Source organism: Cimex lectularius, unplaced genomic scaffold (genome assembly GCF_000648675.2).
Source record: "Cimex lectularius strain Harlan isolate CLEC.00 unplaced genomic scaffold, Clec_2.1 scaffold7, whole genome shotgun sequence".
Lineage (NCBI taxonomy): Eukaryota > Metazoa > Arthropoda > Insecta > Hemiptera > Cimicidae > Cimex > Cimex lectularius.
This window is the reverse complement of record NW_019392731.1, coordinates 2,405,137-2,423,154: the sequence shown is the minus strand read 5'-3', so window position 1 is coordinate 2,423,154 and position 18,018 is coordinate 2,405,137. Positions and strand designations below refer to the sequence as shown.

Sequence of the window (18,018 nt, the reverse complement as noted above, 5' to 3'; positions counted from 1 at the left end):
TTTTGGTTCTTTGTTATGAAGAAGGAATATTTCCTGCCACTCATATCGAAAGAGCGTTTTACTGGGAAGATTGGTCTGGGTTATTATTATTAAAATATTACTTACGATGTACCATTTTGAAGATTTGAAAGAAAAATCATACCTTTTCGATGGGACAGTGTTATTTGGTTTTATTTTTTCAGATATTTCTAGATGGTGGATTTTTTCAAAACTGTTTTACGGACTTTGACAAGTGAAAAATGGTTAAAAAACTTTTTTTAAATCTTCTTAGTGTGTTTTTTTTTTAAACAAAAAGTTTATGCAGTTCTGTATTACCTGTGCGAGTTGTGAGCGGTCATGTTGTACTGGAAGAAGAAGGCCACGTGAAAAGGGGGTTGGCTACAAGTGGCTGGATGTTTCGTGGCGCAAGCGTTTTCCCCTTCTACCCTTCGACACCGCCGCTTTTTATCATCCGCAATTTCCACCCCTAAACGTCGGCCGTCTACGTCTGTATACCGACGTTCCCTGGAGGGGCTGACAAATTTATTAATGGCAATTTAAAAGACGGGGTGATAACGTCCCTGGGGGGCTCCTGGCTCTAGGCTTTGCAAATTTTTCCATAATTTATATTGGCGTATTACATCCAGCGATTGTTCTTGAATACGCGAAAAAAAGTACAAATTCAGAAGAACGTTAGTTATTTATTCAATTCACGTAAAAACTAACTTACAAAAGACCTCTCTTTACTAAAAAAAAACCTCGAGTAACCTCGTTTAGATGCCTGAGAAACATTATTTAGGTTGTAAAGAAGTTCACATTCCTTGTGTACTACACCTGACTTTTTAACTTCATTTTTAAGTAAAAAAATTAGAAAAATCAACGAGATGCCCAGAGTCTTAATCTTGAAATTAAAGGTCCAATATACGTTACATTGGAACATAATACCACTCGTCTTGCAAAAACTAAGTGATAATAGATTTTGGAGAAACAAAAGGGGCTATAGTATTCTATTTGGCTATTGAATTTGAAGTTTAACTTTTAGGGTATTATGTTAAATGTGTATTAAATGCCTATCTTAAATGTTGTTACATGTTTAGAAAAACATTTCACAAGTTTTCTTAAGTTTTGATTGTTAATAATATTGATAAATCTTGCTTTTTTTAATTGTAAAGAAAAGCAACAAGAAAGGGTTTCTGGTTTATTTTTTTCAACGTGCCTTGTAAAATCGTTTTATGAAATTAAATTGTATCATGTTTTAACAAACTTTTTGATTTTTTCTTTCTCAATCTTATTCGATTCTTCCTTACTGATTATTTTGTGAACACCTCCATCATAAACTAACATTTGGTAAGTAAATAAAATCTAATTATGTGATATTATTTAAAAAAAGCATTTCAGGTGTCTTACAAAATATTTACAAACTTAGGAAAATTAATTTAAATGAATTAAAAAATTTGTCAAACAGTAATGTATAGTAATGTCACAGTTTCAACAGTCAAGAATGAATAAACCATCCCACAAACGTTAAATAAATTAGAAAGGTATGCAGAAAATTTCTGCCACAGTCACTTTTTAAACAAACCTCGACCCCCTTCAGTCTCATACTCTTTCCAGCATTGGCGAATTTCTTTACTAGGAAAGAGATTTGTAAATTAGTATATATTCTAATATAAACTGCAATAGAAAATGTTTTTCAATCAAAATTCGAAGAGTGGTATCCCAAGGAACATAAACATTTTGCTTCAACGAGAGCAAGATTGTAAAAGAAAGAAAAAGATAGATAAATTGAGAAATAGATAGATAGACGGAGAGGGAGAAAACGTGAGTGAGAGTGAGAGAGAGAGAGAGAGAGAGAGAGAGAGAGAGAGAGAGAGAGAGAACAAGAGAGANGAGAGAGAGAGAGAGAGAGAGAGAGAGAGAGAGAGAGAGAGAGAGATAGAGAGAACATGTGAATGAATAAATAAGATTTTATTCATGTCTCTGAATTGAGTGTAATTTCATCACTCTCTTCCATCCAAAGAGAAAGAAACATAAACCGATAGATAGATGCATAGAGATAGAGATAGACAGAGACAGAGAGAGAGAGAGGGGGGGTAGAGAGAGAGAACGTGTGAATGAATAAATAAATAAGATTTTATTTATAGTCTCAGAATTTAGTACAAGTCGATCACTCTCTTCCATCCAAAGAGAGAGAAACATAAACCGATAAATAGATACATAGCGATAGACAGAGGGAGAGGAGATGAGGGAGTGGGAAAGAGATGGGGAGAGAGAGAGAGAGAGAGAGAGAGAGAGAGAGAGAATGGTAATGAGATTAAATAAACAAGGTTTTACTTCAAAATTCCAGAAATTGGTTTAATTTGATCTATATTGAAATAATGATATTTGGCCTGATATTTATGTCGGTGAGTAACAATGGTGAATATTCCAGACTTTTACACCGCGCACACACATAATCGTAAAAGAGGTATCATCCTCTCCTGAATAAGTATTGATACTGCGAGCTTACAATTCACAGATAATTTTGAGCAAAAAATCATGTGTCCGCCTGAAGAGAAAGATTACTCTATGTATCTTACTTGAAGTGGGTCAAATCTTGTCCCCAAATATGGGGACAAGAATTTACCCCTACATACGAGAAAGAACGTAAGTAGTAGATACTTAACGTAGTTATTTATCCATCTATCTAACTGCCTGTAATATACATTTTTTTATTTCTCTCTTGCTCTATCTCATTCATTCATTCTTTCTCTCTCTCTCTCTCTCTCTCTATCTCTCTCTCTCTCTTTCTCCCTATTTTTTATCACTGTTACATCCACCCACCCTTAGTTTTTCCCTTATGCGTCATTCTCCGTTGTCTGTGAATTCTTCGTTAAGTCAAAAATGTTAAAATAGATTGAGTATGTATAAAATATAACACAAAAAACATATTCTTTCTATGTTCAACTTAGCGGCTAAACAATAATTCACAATGTCTAGAATATGATTGCATTGCATATATGAATGTAATATTTTTACATTAGTAAACGAAGATTATACGAAAATAGATTGTTTCATGGAAGTATTGGTACGATAACGTATATCATTATCGTGTGTAGGGGTTAATTTAATCTTATCATAAGCTTTTAAGTTGTTTGTAAAACGTCACTGAGAAAATAGAAAAAGCTAAACTTTGATCGGATAGATATTTGACCATTTTTTGTACGGACTTGCCATCAATTATTTGTTTTTAAAAAGTCACTTCGTTTAAAAATACTTCTCTCTTGTACTTACAATCAAATCGCCTTTCAGGTCCATGTTTCGCATGTAGAAATGGATCAAATATGTTCTAAACGTTTGATCCTAGTGGGAAACTTTTTGGTTAACAAGTAATTTATTTTCTAAAGAAGTAATTAAAATCTAAATGGACTTATTCGGATTAGCGCTAATGTTAATTATCAGTTTGTACAAAGGTTTAATAGGGTTTTGTACGCTTTCAAGATTGAGCTAAAAGGCACGAGTATTAATTTATGAATTTTGTACCAAATATACTTTAATAAACTACTTTAGGTGACCATATAGTAAAATTACTACTAATTATTTTATATTTTTCCAGATTATGTTATAAAAATGGAAAGAGTGTTTGGCGATTTACGTTCAATACCACGTCCATAATCAATAAACCTTTAAAGTCAATATATTCACCTCATACATTGATACATTCTTTGTAATAATTCAGTTATCTAACAAGAAAAAACCGGTAGTTAAGGCAATCATGGGAGAATTGTTAGGCTTAGAAGGCTTAGAAGATTTTTGCGGTGGAAGTTTCATGTCGCAGTGTGATAACGACCGAGATTCCCAGCCTCGAGTTCAAAGCACAACGTCCCAAAATCCTTCCTTTTAGATTGAAAACAAACGGTCCTTGACACGTCTCGGCTTGTTAAAAATGACGGAAAAGAAACCACCTACCACATGTTTAAACACCCTGGCGGAAAAATATTGCGATCGGCTTACTGTTAAAAATCCGCTTACAGTAATGTCGATATTTTCTTCAGACGGAATATCAACGATGATTGTATTTCTTGTTTGGGTAATAAGTTCATCGTTAAATGCAAAGAATTTGTTTAAATGTTGTTTATAGTTCTTTTGTTAATATTGTATTTGGGATTATTTATGTTTTCTTTCGACAACCAACAATGTCATCTTATATCTTAATAAAAAAAAAATTGCAGTTTATTGTTTAGAAGAATTACGATTTTATTGTATTTATTTTTCAATTATAAAAATGATGTATACATAAAACGGTGTTACCGTGTTTAAAGGGACCTGTTGGATGAATGAATAAATCAGTATCGTTCACTGCTTTCAATATAATTTTGAATATTTTTCATTGACTTATTGGTGTAAAAAGTTATGCAACCGAACAAACAAGAACTAACGCCCAATTAATCATAATCATTAACAAAAGAGAAAAAACAAAGGTACACCATGAAGGGACGTCAACCAGCATTGTTATATCGGCTTGAAGGTTAGATGAAATAGGCTTTATGATGCAATACAATTCATTTTATTAGATAATTGAAATGGCATAAAATATATCTAAAAATTTGAGAAAAGTTCAAACGTTTCCGTTGATTTTCTAAGACATACTCATACTATATTTTACATAAAGTGAGCAAACTTGTTTCGCCGTTCTGTATGTTACATTTGAAAAAACAAAAACGGTATAATGTCCACTTAGATTGATTATGATTTTAAAAATTTAAAAAAAAATCCTTTTTCTCGAAGTCTTCATATCCATACACATTTTCCCAAGTCTAGCGGCAAATAATAAATAATATACAGATTATACGTTTTGTAGTTGCATCTGCTGAAAATGGAAAATACAGAAAAAGAAACTGCATTCAGACAAATAACAGTTCGTTGATTCGGTACCTGTAGGAATTTTTAAATCTAAATGTATGTGAAGGGAAGTATTGTTCAATCACGCCCTGTGGAGTCTCGAGTATTCTGGGAGAGTGAATGTGTCTTAGACTTCTATGTTATTATCGGGTGTTCTGTTTATGTTAATTTTTTGGAATGAATGTAATTTATTAGCGTGAAAGGAAGTTGGTGGTTAACCCGGCTCTCTGTAGTACTCTGGGGGAGTGAATGTGGCTAGACTTCTATGTTATTATGGGGTGTTCTGCTTATGTTAATTTATTGGAATGAATGTAATTTATTAGCGTGAAAGGAAGTTGGTGGTTAACTCCGCTCTGAGGAGTCCGAGTACTCTGGGGGAATGAATGTGTCTTAGACTTCTATGTTATTATCGGGTTTTCTGTTTATGTTAATTTATTAGAATGAATGTAATTTATTAGCGTCAAAGGAAGGGATTGGTTAACCCCTCTCAGATTATTCTCCAGTACTCTAGAATTCTATCATTGTGGTGATGTATATATGTACAGTATGTTTTGTGTCTATTCTGTAGTTGTCAACCTTAGGTAAGGAGGACAGGCTACCATTTTAGGATATGGACGTAGTTTTAAGCAAAAGCAGAGAATCAATAACCAATTCGAGACGCTCAAATGGCTGCAGTTTAAAATAAAATACGCGTGAAAGACCATAAAAAGAAGGAAAATACGCAGAGGCCCGGCGATACTCAGCTGTTTGTCGGCCCATAAACCTCCCTCTTTATAAACACAGTTCCAATCTTTATAAAATGAAACCACTCTTAACGGGCAATTTTTGCATTCTCCAAAAAATGAAAGCATTTTTTATTTCAAATTTCACACCTCTATAACGGAACCAACCTAAATATGTCGCGGATATTGCTGTCAGTTCCCATCAGAGCAATTTGCCCCTTTAGAATGGATGTAAACATTCCAGTTCCATGTGAAAAAATATTCGTGGCGATAATTTTACTTTTTTTTAAGTTAAAAATGTTTAAGGAAGATACGCTAGGTATCGCACGTAATCCTTTAGTAAGAAATAATGAAAACCTTTTAAGTTTTGTCTTTTGACAGAGATTGAAACCATTCATGATGATGACGATGAGCGTGATATCGCTTCCCCAGTGAAGTAGTGAGAGGGGATATCGCACTCTAATCTCTTCAATTTTAGACTGAAGTTCAAAGCAGCGGTGTGTTGCTAAAACGGTAGACGTAATTGTTTTTTATTCATCTCAGTATGTCTGCACTTTGTCCAGGTTGGCTTGGCTGTGTTGCCATGACATGATAGTTGATACGTATACAGTATATACGTCTCATTCTCCGCACACATCACCTTTCTCGTCCAGCATTTGCTAAACACTTTTGCATGCCCATAACAGTAACATACAAAATTTCATATCTATACTTGATACTGCAATCGTAACATAACAAAACTATGTCTATACCTTTCCTATGACCGTAACGCGTCTAAAAATGTTGATCAAAATAGAGATTTCGAGATTACCTCTTACATACAAACAAATTTTCCCTCTTTATTATATTAGCACAGATAGCACTAACATATCACGATCGATCAGTTATACGCAAACGTTATTCTAGGTTTCTTTCTTTTTCACATTATATTTATTGTTACTTATTGAATTGCCTAATATTCTATCTCCCATAATAGAGTTTGAAATTTTTCTAAGCCCGGAAAAGAAGATGTCACAATTTAACTACAGCTGATACCAAATTGTAGTGAAGATGTGTGCATGGGTTGTTGAATAACAGGTCGATCAACTCTGATTACCTTCATCTGCACATTCTCGCTGCCCTTTAGCCAAAAGATAGAGAGAAATAATTAGGTATTTGTTTGGCCTATGATCTTTGTATTAGTATCCAATTAAAAGGTTAATTAGTTCTTTGTTGATGGCGATGGCTATTAATAGTTTTGGTTTTGCTGTTTGTTTGATCTGTTATTTATTAATTATTCAATTTAATTAGTATATAATGTTATATAAATTATTCATTTTTTTATAAAATTACATTTAAATTAATTTAATCATTACTATTGAACAATATGGAGACAGTGCTAAATTTATATAATCTGTATTAATTTGCGTCCAAAGTTGAATATATTTGGACTGAACCACTGTTAGTTTAAAAATACATCGAGAAAAAGCGAAACAGAACGATCCGATTTTATAAAAATGGCAGTTCAATCATGAAAAATTATATGTATACAAATAATAAGATAGTTGAAAAATTAACAACAAATACAACAAGTCGGTGATAAAATTCCTGGTCCGTCACCCTTCGCTGGATTTGGATTTTTGGGGTACCATTCTATCTGCAATATTTGACCTGGATAATATTGCGAAGAAAAGGATTCAGGATTGGTAACAACTCTGTATTTCCGTAGTTATTTCAATTCAACGGCCGATTCTCAACCGTGTACTTTTTTTTGGGGGGGGGGGTCGTGGAGAAGGGATCTCTATTTTATTTTGTGTAATTTTTCATTGCATTTACAGCCACCTAAAGCAGACCAAAGTTTGTTTGTTCATCCTTAAACAAATCTATGGATTACTGACAATATTGTCAGTTTTGTGAAACTTACACCAGGGTTCTGCAGGGTGATGATGAAAGCAATGGTTTTGATCGACTTTTAGATTTTCGGGATTTCGCCATCATCAATTTGTTTGACACAAGAAAAATATCAAAAACAGAGACACTGCATTGACCAAAATAATCAAAACCGACCTAGTATTTAATTCTTTACTCCGCAGGCCTCAGAATGATATAACATCATCCTTACGTATTTGTTAATCTGTATTTTCTCTTATTTAAGGTATTTATTTCTTAGGTTGTCTAATTACCTCTAACTAATGTTGTTTTATTCTAAATATGTCCATTTGATCGACTGCGTTATAACCGTAACATTTTTCTTAATCATTTTCTTTATATTTCTGTTTTTTGTTTTTGCTTGTTGCAAGTTTGTTGCTGCCTTGCTAATTTTTAGACGTTCGAGTGACACTCTATTTATTGGAAATTGTTCATACTTAAGACAAATTTATGGATAATTGATAAAAGAACCAACTTTGAACATGTCGTGACCAGTACAGGATGAAAGTTAATCAGCGAGATTAGTAGGTAAGATCGGACACAACCGAGCAGTAGCTAATATTTTTACCTCTTACCTTGTCTATCTATCTGTTTTATTATCTTTTTTTTCACATCATTTTTAATCATTCTATTTTATATTTTTTTATTTTATTGATTTTTGTGCTTGTCAGCTTTCTGATGTTCGACTGTATTTCTATTTATTGGCAATTTCGTCAGTTCAAGCTTAAGAAAAATTTATACCTTGTTGATAATATTATTTCTAGAGATTTCTTCCTATAGTCTGAAAAATATTAGACCTTGGTTTATTGTGACTTGGTTTTGTCCAATATTTTGGTCTGTCAGCGGCCCTGAATTCGAATCCAACATACTTACATTTTTTTTCCAAAAACGCCGAGCCCCGGGTTGACATAGCTCCGGGGGCTATTGAGAACTCCGAAAAAATTTATAATAACAAAGTGTATATATTAATAATAAATAAAATTAAAAAATAAATAAAAATGAACATATCATTAGATTTCTTTCGATCTGCGGAGTAAAATGACCATTGAGTCATTTCTTATCAATTGGGTCTGAGGCGTCTCGCTTTTTTGCACTGGGTCCTGATGATGGCGTAATCCCGAATTTTTTTGTTTTTAACAAGATTATTTGAATACAGTAAATTACCCAGTGCTCTTTCAAAATTAGTTCTATTACGTACTTGCTTTTCTGTCTTATCTCTAGTATGTATACCTCTTAGTATGTATATTTTTCAGCTGTCTACCTAACTGTGCTATTCTATATATGGAAAAAGAATAGTGATAACATTTTTCTTATCATAATGTCTTTTATCTCCCCGATTCGACGTTTTGACAAGATTTTTCGACGTTCGATTTTAAAATTATTTATGTCCCTCTTTTACTTTTTGTTTAGTAAATTATTTGTTCGATAATATCACTGATTATTCACACTTTCAAATTTTTATTATTATGTGTTTATAAACAGGTTTTTTAATGTGTTTATAGCGATCGCGGTGGCCGAGTGGTCTGGGCGCCCGACTCGTATTTTCCAAGCTAGAAGTTCTGTATTCAAATCCTGACAATGCCCATAAATTTTATTTGAGAATAATGTGAAAAAATATTGCAATGTGTTTTGATTTTCCCGTCCACGATACCCCACGGGTAACTACAGTTAAGCATTCCTGGTATTTGACCTTACTATATTTATTATTATTTGGAGATAGTGAGATGCGATATGGTGTGACGTAGGTTCAGAAAAACATTTTCTTTATCGTGCCAACGTTTCGATCTTTATTGAGATGATCTTCAGGGCTCAAAGTGTTTGTTTTCTTTGTAGATGTGTCGTGTTGAGAGTGACCAAAACATAACAGCATATGTACAAAGAAAACAAAACTTTGAGCCCTGAAGATGGTCTCAATAAAGATCGAAACGTTGACTCGATAAAGAAAATGTTTTTCTAAACCTACATCACACCATACCGCATCTCACTATGTCCAAATAACTAATCAAATTAACAGTCACTAAACTCCACATATTGTTATTATTTTACACAATATATGCATGAAACTTTCATGTTCAAAAGTTTCTAACAGATAAAACGCGACTTAAATATCAAAACGGTCATAAGTAAGACAAAAAGCAGACGACTAAGCTAGTTGAAAAAGTATCGACAAACACGTCGTTTATTACTTTTTGGTCCGTTTTTTCAAGCTGTGTTTCATTTTCGGATTATCTCCTTATCCACCCAAGCGATGGAAAGGTTAAGAATTCGATTGTTAGTACTCGTAACCAATATTTTTTTTCTCCCACATCTCTTACAGAATTCTAAAATTATAGTTATTAATTTATTATTATTCCAGGTAATCGTCTCCGGTTTTAAACCACGACGTACGTCTTTCTTGTTTTGTAACATATATTGCAATTGTAAATTGTAATATATACATGAATTATGTAGACATCCCTCCTAGTGTTTGTACAAAAATAAAATAAAATTCAAGCGTAATGTAGAAATTTTGAAAATTTGACTGGCCTAGTTTAATATTTATGGCTAAATAGTTAAAATTACTGTATTTCTAATAATGCATAGAGCCATTATACTCAAAAGACAATCTAATCTAATAAATTTGGCCTTTATTTACAAATGAACTTCGTTTTTTTAATTTTTTAATTTTTATTTTTTTTCCAGGGCAGCGTTATGTAGGCAGATGAAATGATGTAGTTATGCTGTGTTTATGTCATTTTTTACTTCAGGTTTCTTGCTTATTGTTGGCTTTCTTTTTGCTTTACTTATTTTTATGTGTTATATTATAGATTGTTATTTATATCGTCGACGTTGAGTATGTTGACGTTGTGGACTTGATTATCCTGGACTCTATTCTGGACGGATCTCTGGGCGTCTAAGGCAAGTAGCTTCTGCCGCTTTTCCTCCATGAGACGGTCCCTGTGCTGGTGAATATAGTCACGGACATTCGGGAGGCCCATTATGACAGAGGCCGATAACGCCGATCTGTAAATATTCATGTCGGTCGCTTCGTACCTTTCAACAACAATACTTTTAATGTTAATAATTTAAAATAGAGAAATTTTTATATTACACATTGGATAAAATACCAAATTACACTTATAAACAACCTAAATTTGATTAATAAAAAAAAACTGTTTTCCAAGATGTACCTTGTCTGAAAATAATTACATAGAAGGTAATGTTTCTCATATATCTTTGTTTTCAACACAGCTTAAAATTGATGGTTCCATTTCCTCCTTTCCCTTACTCACCATAAGTGCTACAAAATTGAATTGCCCTTTTCATATGTTTTCATTTATAACAGAAAGATATGGGAAAGAGTGTTTAATTGTTTAGAAAATTAGATTTCTATTTGCCTATAATAAATTGAGTATAAAATTATAGTGCATAACTTCAAACTTTAAAAACAACCCTATCCCATAAATAATAATTATCTTTTACCAATGTAGGTGTAGTTATAGTCAACTAGAAATCTAATTTTCTAATAAACTGAGACGATCACCGTTTTCACTGAATATTTATGTGTTGTTCTAAATCAAAACTTTACCAGAACTTTTTGTTATATATGTTTCAATTATTTGTGCACATATTTTACACAATTCTAAAATCTATTTATTATCATTATAGAAATATCTTCATATTGCAAATAAACATTTTTTACATATATCATTATAATTGATATATTGTAATTGAAGGATGCAATTCCTTGGGTCCATATAGAGAACGCGTAGGTATGCGACCATATTTAAAAACGGCAGCGAGTATTTCGGTTCCCTGTTCCGATTCTTGGAGGAAATGGGGTTGTTCGATTACATATAGTAATAATATTTGCGTCTTCCTAGCTTGTGTGGAGAGTGAATATATTTATTAGCGTGAATGTGTGATGTGAGAATGTCGATGACGGAATATCGAGTACCCCATCGACCTTTAATTAAGTTAGTGTAAAATAAATGTAAAGGTTGTGTTGAGAATGAATGTATTTATTAGTGTGAATGTGTGATGTGTGAGGTCGATGGCGAAATATCGAGTATCCATCGACCCTCAATTAGGTAAGCTGTATAATACTAGCTAGTATATACTACTAGATGTATAGTATGTATAAAGTTTCCAGTTGAATGAATGGTATGTAAATAGGAGTAATGTATTTAAGAATGAACATGAGAACGAATGGGTTTGGAACTGCATGCGTTGGGTGCTGAATTGATGTAGCTGCTGATAGCCCAAGAGCGCAACCTCTGCGGCTGGATGGATAAGACTGAGGTCTGCCCCGGACGTGGGTGATTCTCAAGCCTGCCAGGAGTCCTTAAATAGCAAAACTGGAATTGCCGCTGAACTACGAGAAGCGAATAGCCAACTGGGCACATATTTGTATGTAAGGACGAGCATGTGCGGATTTGAGCCTACATAAATCCAAAATTACATATGTAAATTGGTACCTCTGCTACCATTTCAGGCAAGCAACTTAGCTGGTTACTATTGGGTTGTCCGGAAAATAATGCAGGATTTTGGTATTAAACAAAAAAAAAAGAAACTAGTTACTTTAAAGCAATGTTCTTTAATCAAAATAATTTCCCATACTCTCAATACATTTCTCCCAACGTGTTGGTAACTTATTAATTCCGTCTGAGTAGAATTCAGAATTTTTAGAATTGATAAAGTCAATAAATGCATTTTCCAGTTCCGTTTGATTTTTGAATATTATGTGTTGTAAGTAGTGGTCCAGGTGTCTAAAAAAATGGTAGTCAGTAGGCGAGAGGTCCGGAGAGTAGGGTGGGTGAGGCAAAGTTTCATAGCCAAGCTCCAATAATTTTTGTGACGTTACACGTGACACATGTGGTCGAGCGTTGTCATGCAACAAAATGGGCCCTTTCCGATTGACCAAAGAGGGCTTCATTACTGCCAATTTCTGATGCATGGTATTAATTTGGTTACAGTATGATTCAGCATTGATGGTTTCGCCAGGATTTAAGAAGCTGTAGTGTATTAAACCAAATGAAGCCCACCATACCGTAACCATTACCTTTTTTTGATGAGTTGGGGGCTTTGGAAAATGTATTGGAGCTTCTCCTTTGTCGAGCCACTGTCCAGAACGTCTAGTGTTATCGTAGAGAATCCACTTTTCGTCACATGTAACAATTCTGGCCAGAAATGGGTCATTTTTGTTTCGACAAAGAAGTGATGCACAAACATCAAAGCGCTGATTTTTTTGGCGATCGTTTAATGAGTGTGGAACCCAATTTTCGAGTTTTTTCACTTTTCCAATCGCCTTGAGGTGGTCAGCGACGGTCGTTTTACTGACTTTGAGTTGCTCTGCAAGTTCTCGAACAGTTGTTTTGGGGTTTTCTTCCACCACTGATCGCAGAACATCATCATTAAGAGAGGAAGGCCTTCCACGACCTTCTTCATCTTCAAGGCTGAAATCTCCCTCCCGAAATTTTTTAAACCACCTTTGCACAGTGCACTCATTAACACAACCCTCGCCCCAGACTTGGTTAATGTTTCTAGCCGTTTGGGCTCCGCTTCGGCCGAGTTTAAACTCGTAAAAGAAAATCGTACGAAATTCTCGCTTTGACATTATAAGGATGACTGAATTATTTCCAAGTAGCGGAATGCTACAGAGGTAAACAAACAATATCATTTGGAAGAGGATTAATAAGTGTTGACATTCATACAAATGAGTAATCCTGTAAACGTAAACAGAATATTTTATATAGATTTTTTTTAATGAAAACTTAAAATCCTGCATTATTTTCCGGACAACCCGATACTACATTAGTACTAACACTACTAAAAGTTTGTTGAAAATCGTATAGTGGATAAAGTCACCTTGTTTAATGGTCGTGTAATTTAATTTTTTTATTAGGTAGTCCCTGCCTGAAGCGGTAGCAGCGGTCATAACTTACATTTTTTACACAAGTTACTTATTGCTATTTCTGGAGGCCAAATCTTATAATACTGATACTAAATGAAACCATCAATATCTGATCAATCAGATCAGCGTTTTGATCAATAGGCACAACTTTGAATCGGATATCAAAATTAAACTCTTAGGATTAACTTATCTTCCGGAATTAGCACCACTACGTATCTTCTAGACTAGAGCTATAAGTTTCAGGTTCAGGGTCAGGCTCCTATAGTTACATGCATTGAAAGGAGCAATCAAAACTTTAGGATGAACTTCCACGTAGAGCAGTTTAAAGGGATGCCTGTGGACGCCATATCTCCAAGATACCCAATAGAAAAATAGAAAATAAACCGAAGACTAGAATTTTTAAAAACCTAGGATGGTATGTCGCTGTCTTTCAGGTGGAGACTACGGCTATTGAACACTGTGCTTAAGGGGACCCGGAAAAGGTGTTGCGTCCGGCTGCTATAGTTACATGCATTGAAAGGAGCAATCAAAACTTTAGGATGAACTTCCACGTAGAGCAGTTTAAAGAGATGCCTGTGGACGCCATATCTCCAAGATACCCAATAGAAAAACAGAAAATAAACCGAAGACTAGAATTTTTAAAAACCTAGGATGGTATGTCGCTGTCTTTCAGGTGGAGACTATGGCTATTGAACACTGTGCTTAAGGGGACCCGGAAAAGGTGTTGCGTCCGGCTGTTATAGTTACTTGCATTAAAAGGAGCAATGAAAACTTTCGGATGAACTTTCACTTAGAGAAGTTTCAAGTCACGTATTTCAAAAATACCTAATAGAGCAGAAAGGATCCCATGTAAGCTATAAAGCTGGTATATAAAAAAATGAAAAACAAACCAAAGACTAGAATTTATATAAGCCATTGACGGTACGTCACTGTCTTTCAGGTGGAGACTATTGCTATTAAACACTGTACTAAAGAGTTCAAAAAGGCTGTTATTATTAAAGGAAGAATAGCCATCTACTTGGACAGTCAGGCCTTTGTCAATGTGAAACTAAACATAAAATCTACAGTTCCAGCCGCCAACCAACCCTGCGTAAGACTTTCAACATGAATCGATGACTTATTAAGGAAACATAATTTAAAAAAATTCCCCTAACAGTGATAAGGCAAGATACCTAACTATTTGATCAACGGTTTCTAGTCTATTAAATATTATTAATTGTAAACTTTTTAAATTTCGATGTCGTGAGTAAAAAATGTACATTCGACTATGATCAAATCGTTTTCTGGATGAGGTTGACATATGCCAATATTGTAAAAGGTCCCCGGTTGGTATTATCTGGTTGTGGTCGAATAGTTTTCTTTTTTATCGACAAAGGAATCACAATTTATCGACGTGCGACGTTAATGTTGGTGTATTTTTTATTTTTTGATTTTGTAGTGTTGTTTATGTTTGGTGAGAGTCACGCAAGTGGAGTGGATCGTCCCTGGGTAAAGTGCTGTCTCAAACCTTGTCGAAAATGTTTCATAGACGGGTAAAGAAAAATATATAGAAAAAAAAAAGCAAACACTATGTGACAAGGTAGAGAAACGAAAGACATAAAGAAATAGATATTACTTTTGTTGCACAATAAATTAATTTAAAAAATAAAACAAGTATTCATTTACAGCGTTTCCTTTTCTCCCCCCGTTTTCATGCTGAAATTGCCACTACTAAGCAATTTCAAATATTTGGAATAAACGTGGATAATGAAATGGTACTTAGGCAAATTTACTAGGCGGGAATGATACTTGTAGTTAGATACGAATTTCATACTATCGACATATTTCTCTTGATGCTTTTATACATTATTAATGAATACGATATCGATCCTGTTCTTTCGATACCGTTTTCCTAGGCACAGTGTACTTGTGGGCGCAGTATAAGAACTCCTATAATCAATCAATCAATTATTTTTTTTATCAAGGTAAATTTTAAACCTTTTCGTTTCAACATTAGTCAATACAATTTACTTTTTACAGTTGGCAAAATGGAAATGAACCAAAAATTATCTTAGCTTCCTCCGAGGGAAAAATACAGCCGAACGCCTTCTACGACATTTCAATTAAAAATATTTTCGATATGCCACTCGAGAAATTTGAATTTTCTCATTTTCACGAAGTTGAGTAGGTTGAAAATTATTTTGATTTAAAAGATCTTAAGTTTATTTTGGAAGAAATAAGTCAGGAAATTAATAATATATTTGGCAAAGTACCATCGCAGATTTTACATGATTTAGATGTTTTAACAGTTGATTTCTTTTCAACTTAAACTATATGAGAGTGAGTTTATATTTCTTTAGATGTTTTCTATTTTTGAAATAGTTTTAATAGTAATAATAAAATATTTAATGAAAGATAAATTTTTTAAACAGGTATTTTGTTTTGGGTATAACTGTATATTGGGGACGGAAACAATTGCATTAACTTATTAAGCTCGATTCAGAAACCACTTCGTCGATTTTCCCCTTGTTAAATCCCAACGGCAAACAACTGTTACAATTCCTTTTCGCCAAATCCCATCGCGATAGGCCAAAACCTAAACCGCCCAACTCGGCCAAAATGTTTTTGCCAACCGCAAATTTCCCTTCCGAGAATAGCCACTTCTTATAAAATCTTTGAAATAAAGTTTTATCGATTGGTTCTTGCTAATCGCCCTGGCTCACTCTGGTTAGGGAGTCGCCTTTTGTGAAATTATCCGCTCGAGTTGGGGCTTAACATGAAAGCAAACCGCTTCAATTTCAAGTAACATTGCTTTAATTATTTTATATATTTATGAAAATTAATCGTAGCAATTATATAAAACTTACCATTCGTTGGGTTTGTCGTCGTAGCATTCAACATGGTATATGGTCGTAACTCCGTTAAATCCTCCTATTGTGAATATCATATCATCTATAACTTCGATAGCGAAGTTACTCCTTGGGTTGTACATGTCTGGAATAGGTGTCCAGTTGTTATTGGCTGGGTTGAATTTCTCACCGCTACACATCCTCGAAATGCCATTAAACCCCCCTGGAGAAAAACAAAACAAATTTACTAACTAAATACAACATTGAAATCATGTAAAAAATCACATCTTCAGCATCGACAACCTGATTTTTTTATCATTTTTCTATTGTTAGTTTTATATCAACATTAAATATGCAAATTTGATTAGCTGATTATTATAAAATTATTACAGAAAGAGCGAATAGAAACACCTTTGCTAATATGTTACTGGTTTGAATAGATTCAACTGTCCACTGAGAATGGGTGGAGTGAAAATGCCTTAATGGCAAGAATAAGTATAAGCCATACAAGAAAAAGACAACTACTGACCGGACAAAGACCGCTTAGAAAGTTTGACGTATACAGAAAATACTTTCGTGTATTGCCAGATATGTCGATAATTTTCGGGTACCTCAGGGCTATATGAATTTTGTTTTGTTTATGTTAATTTATACGATTAAATATAGTTTGTTAGAGTCACGGGGACAGGATTAGTTAACCGAGTGCTCTGGCGTGAGTGAATGTAACCAGACCTCTTTTTTGCATGGAGTGATGAACATGCATGGAAAACCTCTGTCAGTATTTACAGGGCCAAGAAAACTCTAACTTAAATTTGAGATAATCTCGAAAAAGTTGCTCTTTTAAGTGATTATGTATTTTGTTTGCTTAACGTTGTAATAAAAAGAATAAATGAGTATGGTTTTCAACGCTCTTTCCATTGATGTGACCAAATTAACAGTAGAATTCACTTAATGAGATACGGGGAACTTAGAGAATAAAGTTGTAAAAGGTTGAAGTAAGTTGAAAAGTGAAATATCTCGAATTCAGTTGAAAATCAGACTTTGGACAAAAGGGACCTTTTAGTTCAATTTGAAATGTAGGACAACCTCCTAAAATATTGACCTATGTTCAGGGGACCTCTGTATACAGGGTGAAGCGGTTTTAGACGTACCATAGGAAAAAGCGTTAGTTGCGATCAATTTTAGATCACTTTCTCTAAGTATTGTAAAACCAGAGGTGAGTCACATTTCGACGCACCATAATTTGTTTTTTTATAAAAGCTCTACTTCACTGTTTCTTCTGATGTTTACAATTATAGTTACCTCTGTATTAATATTATTTATTTAAAAAATCAATTTTATTCAGCACCAGATTAAATTTTATTAGATTTAACGGTGCCTTTAAAAATGACTTATATTTTAAGAAGAAATTAATTAATGATTAAAAAAAAAGAATTTTATTTATTTTACACAATTTTCAATTGTCTTATATATATGTCACATTCAGATTTAAATGAACCGCCATTGCCCCTCCACACACTCAAACAGTGATAGGAGTAGGGGCCAAGAAAGGGCTATTTTTTTCAAGTCCTAGAACAGATCCCTTTCTGGCTTGTGTGGGTTAACAGATATTTTTGGTAAAAAATAAAAATTTGGTGTGCACACTATTCAAGTAAGTTAATTTTATTACTTTGACGTCAAAATAAAAAATAATAATTGTAATTTAATTTTGAAAGGATAAATATTTTTATAAAGAAGAGTAAAAGAAATAATATTTCATTTTAAAAGTTGTTAATATTTTAATTGTATTTACTAATTTGAAGGTCAA

General features: G+C 33.6%; 2 protein-coding genes across 3 annotated transcripts in view; both read right to left on the bottom strand.

Annotated features, from left to right (window-relative positions):
- The window catches only part of LOC106663812 (thyrostimulin beta-5 subunit), a 33,323-nt gene extending 32,919 nt beyond the window's left edge, over window positions 1-404 (bottom strand). The window contains exon 1 of the mRNA XM_014388903.2: window positions 316-404. Within this exon, the coding sequence (XP_014244389.1) occupies window positions 316-338 (23 nt within the window). The 5' untranslated portion in view covers window positions 339-404. The remainder of the gene's footprint in view (window positions 1-315) is intronic.
- A 9,693-nt stretch (window positions 405-10,097) lies between these two features.
- LOC106663923 (kelch-like protein 10) overlaps window positions 10,098-18,018 on the bottom strand; it is a 30,492-nt gene continuing 22,571 nt past the window's right edge. For both annotated transcript variants that reach the window (XM_014389170.2, XM_014389171.2), the window contains exons 9-10: window positions 16,230-16,434; window positions 10,098-10,523 (exon numbers count right to left, since the gene is read on the bottom strand). In XM_014389170.2, coding sequence (XP_014244656.1) covers window positions 10,292-10,523; window positions 16,230-16,434 — 437 coding nt within the window. In that variant the 3' untranslated portion in view covers window positions 10,098-10,291. The remainder of the gene's footprint in view (window positions 10,524-16,229; window positions 16,435-18,018) is intronic.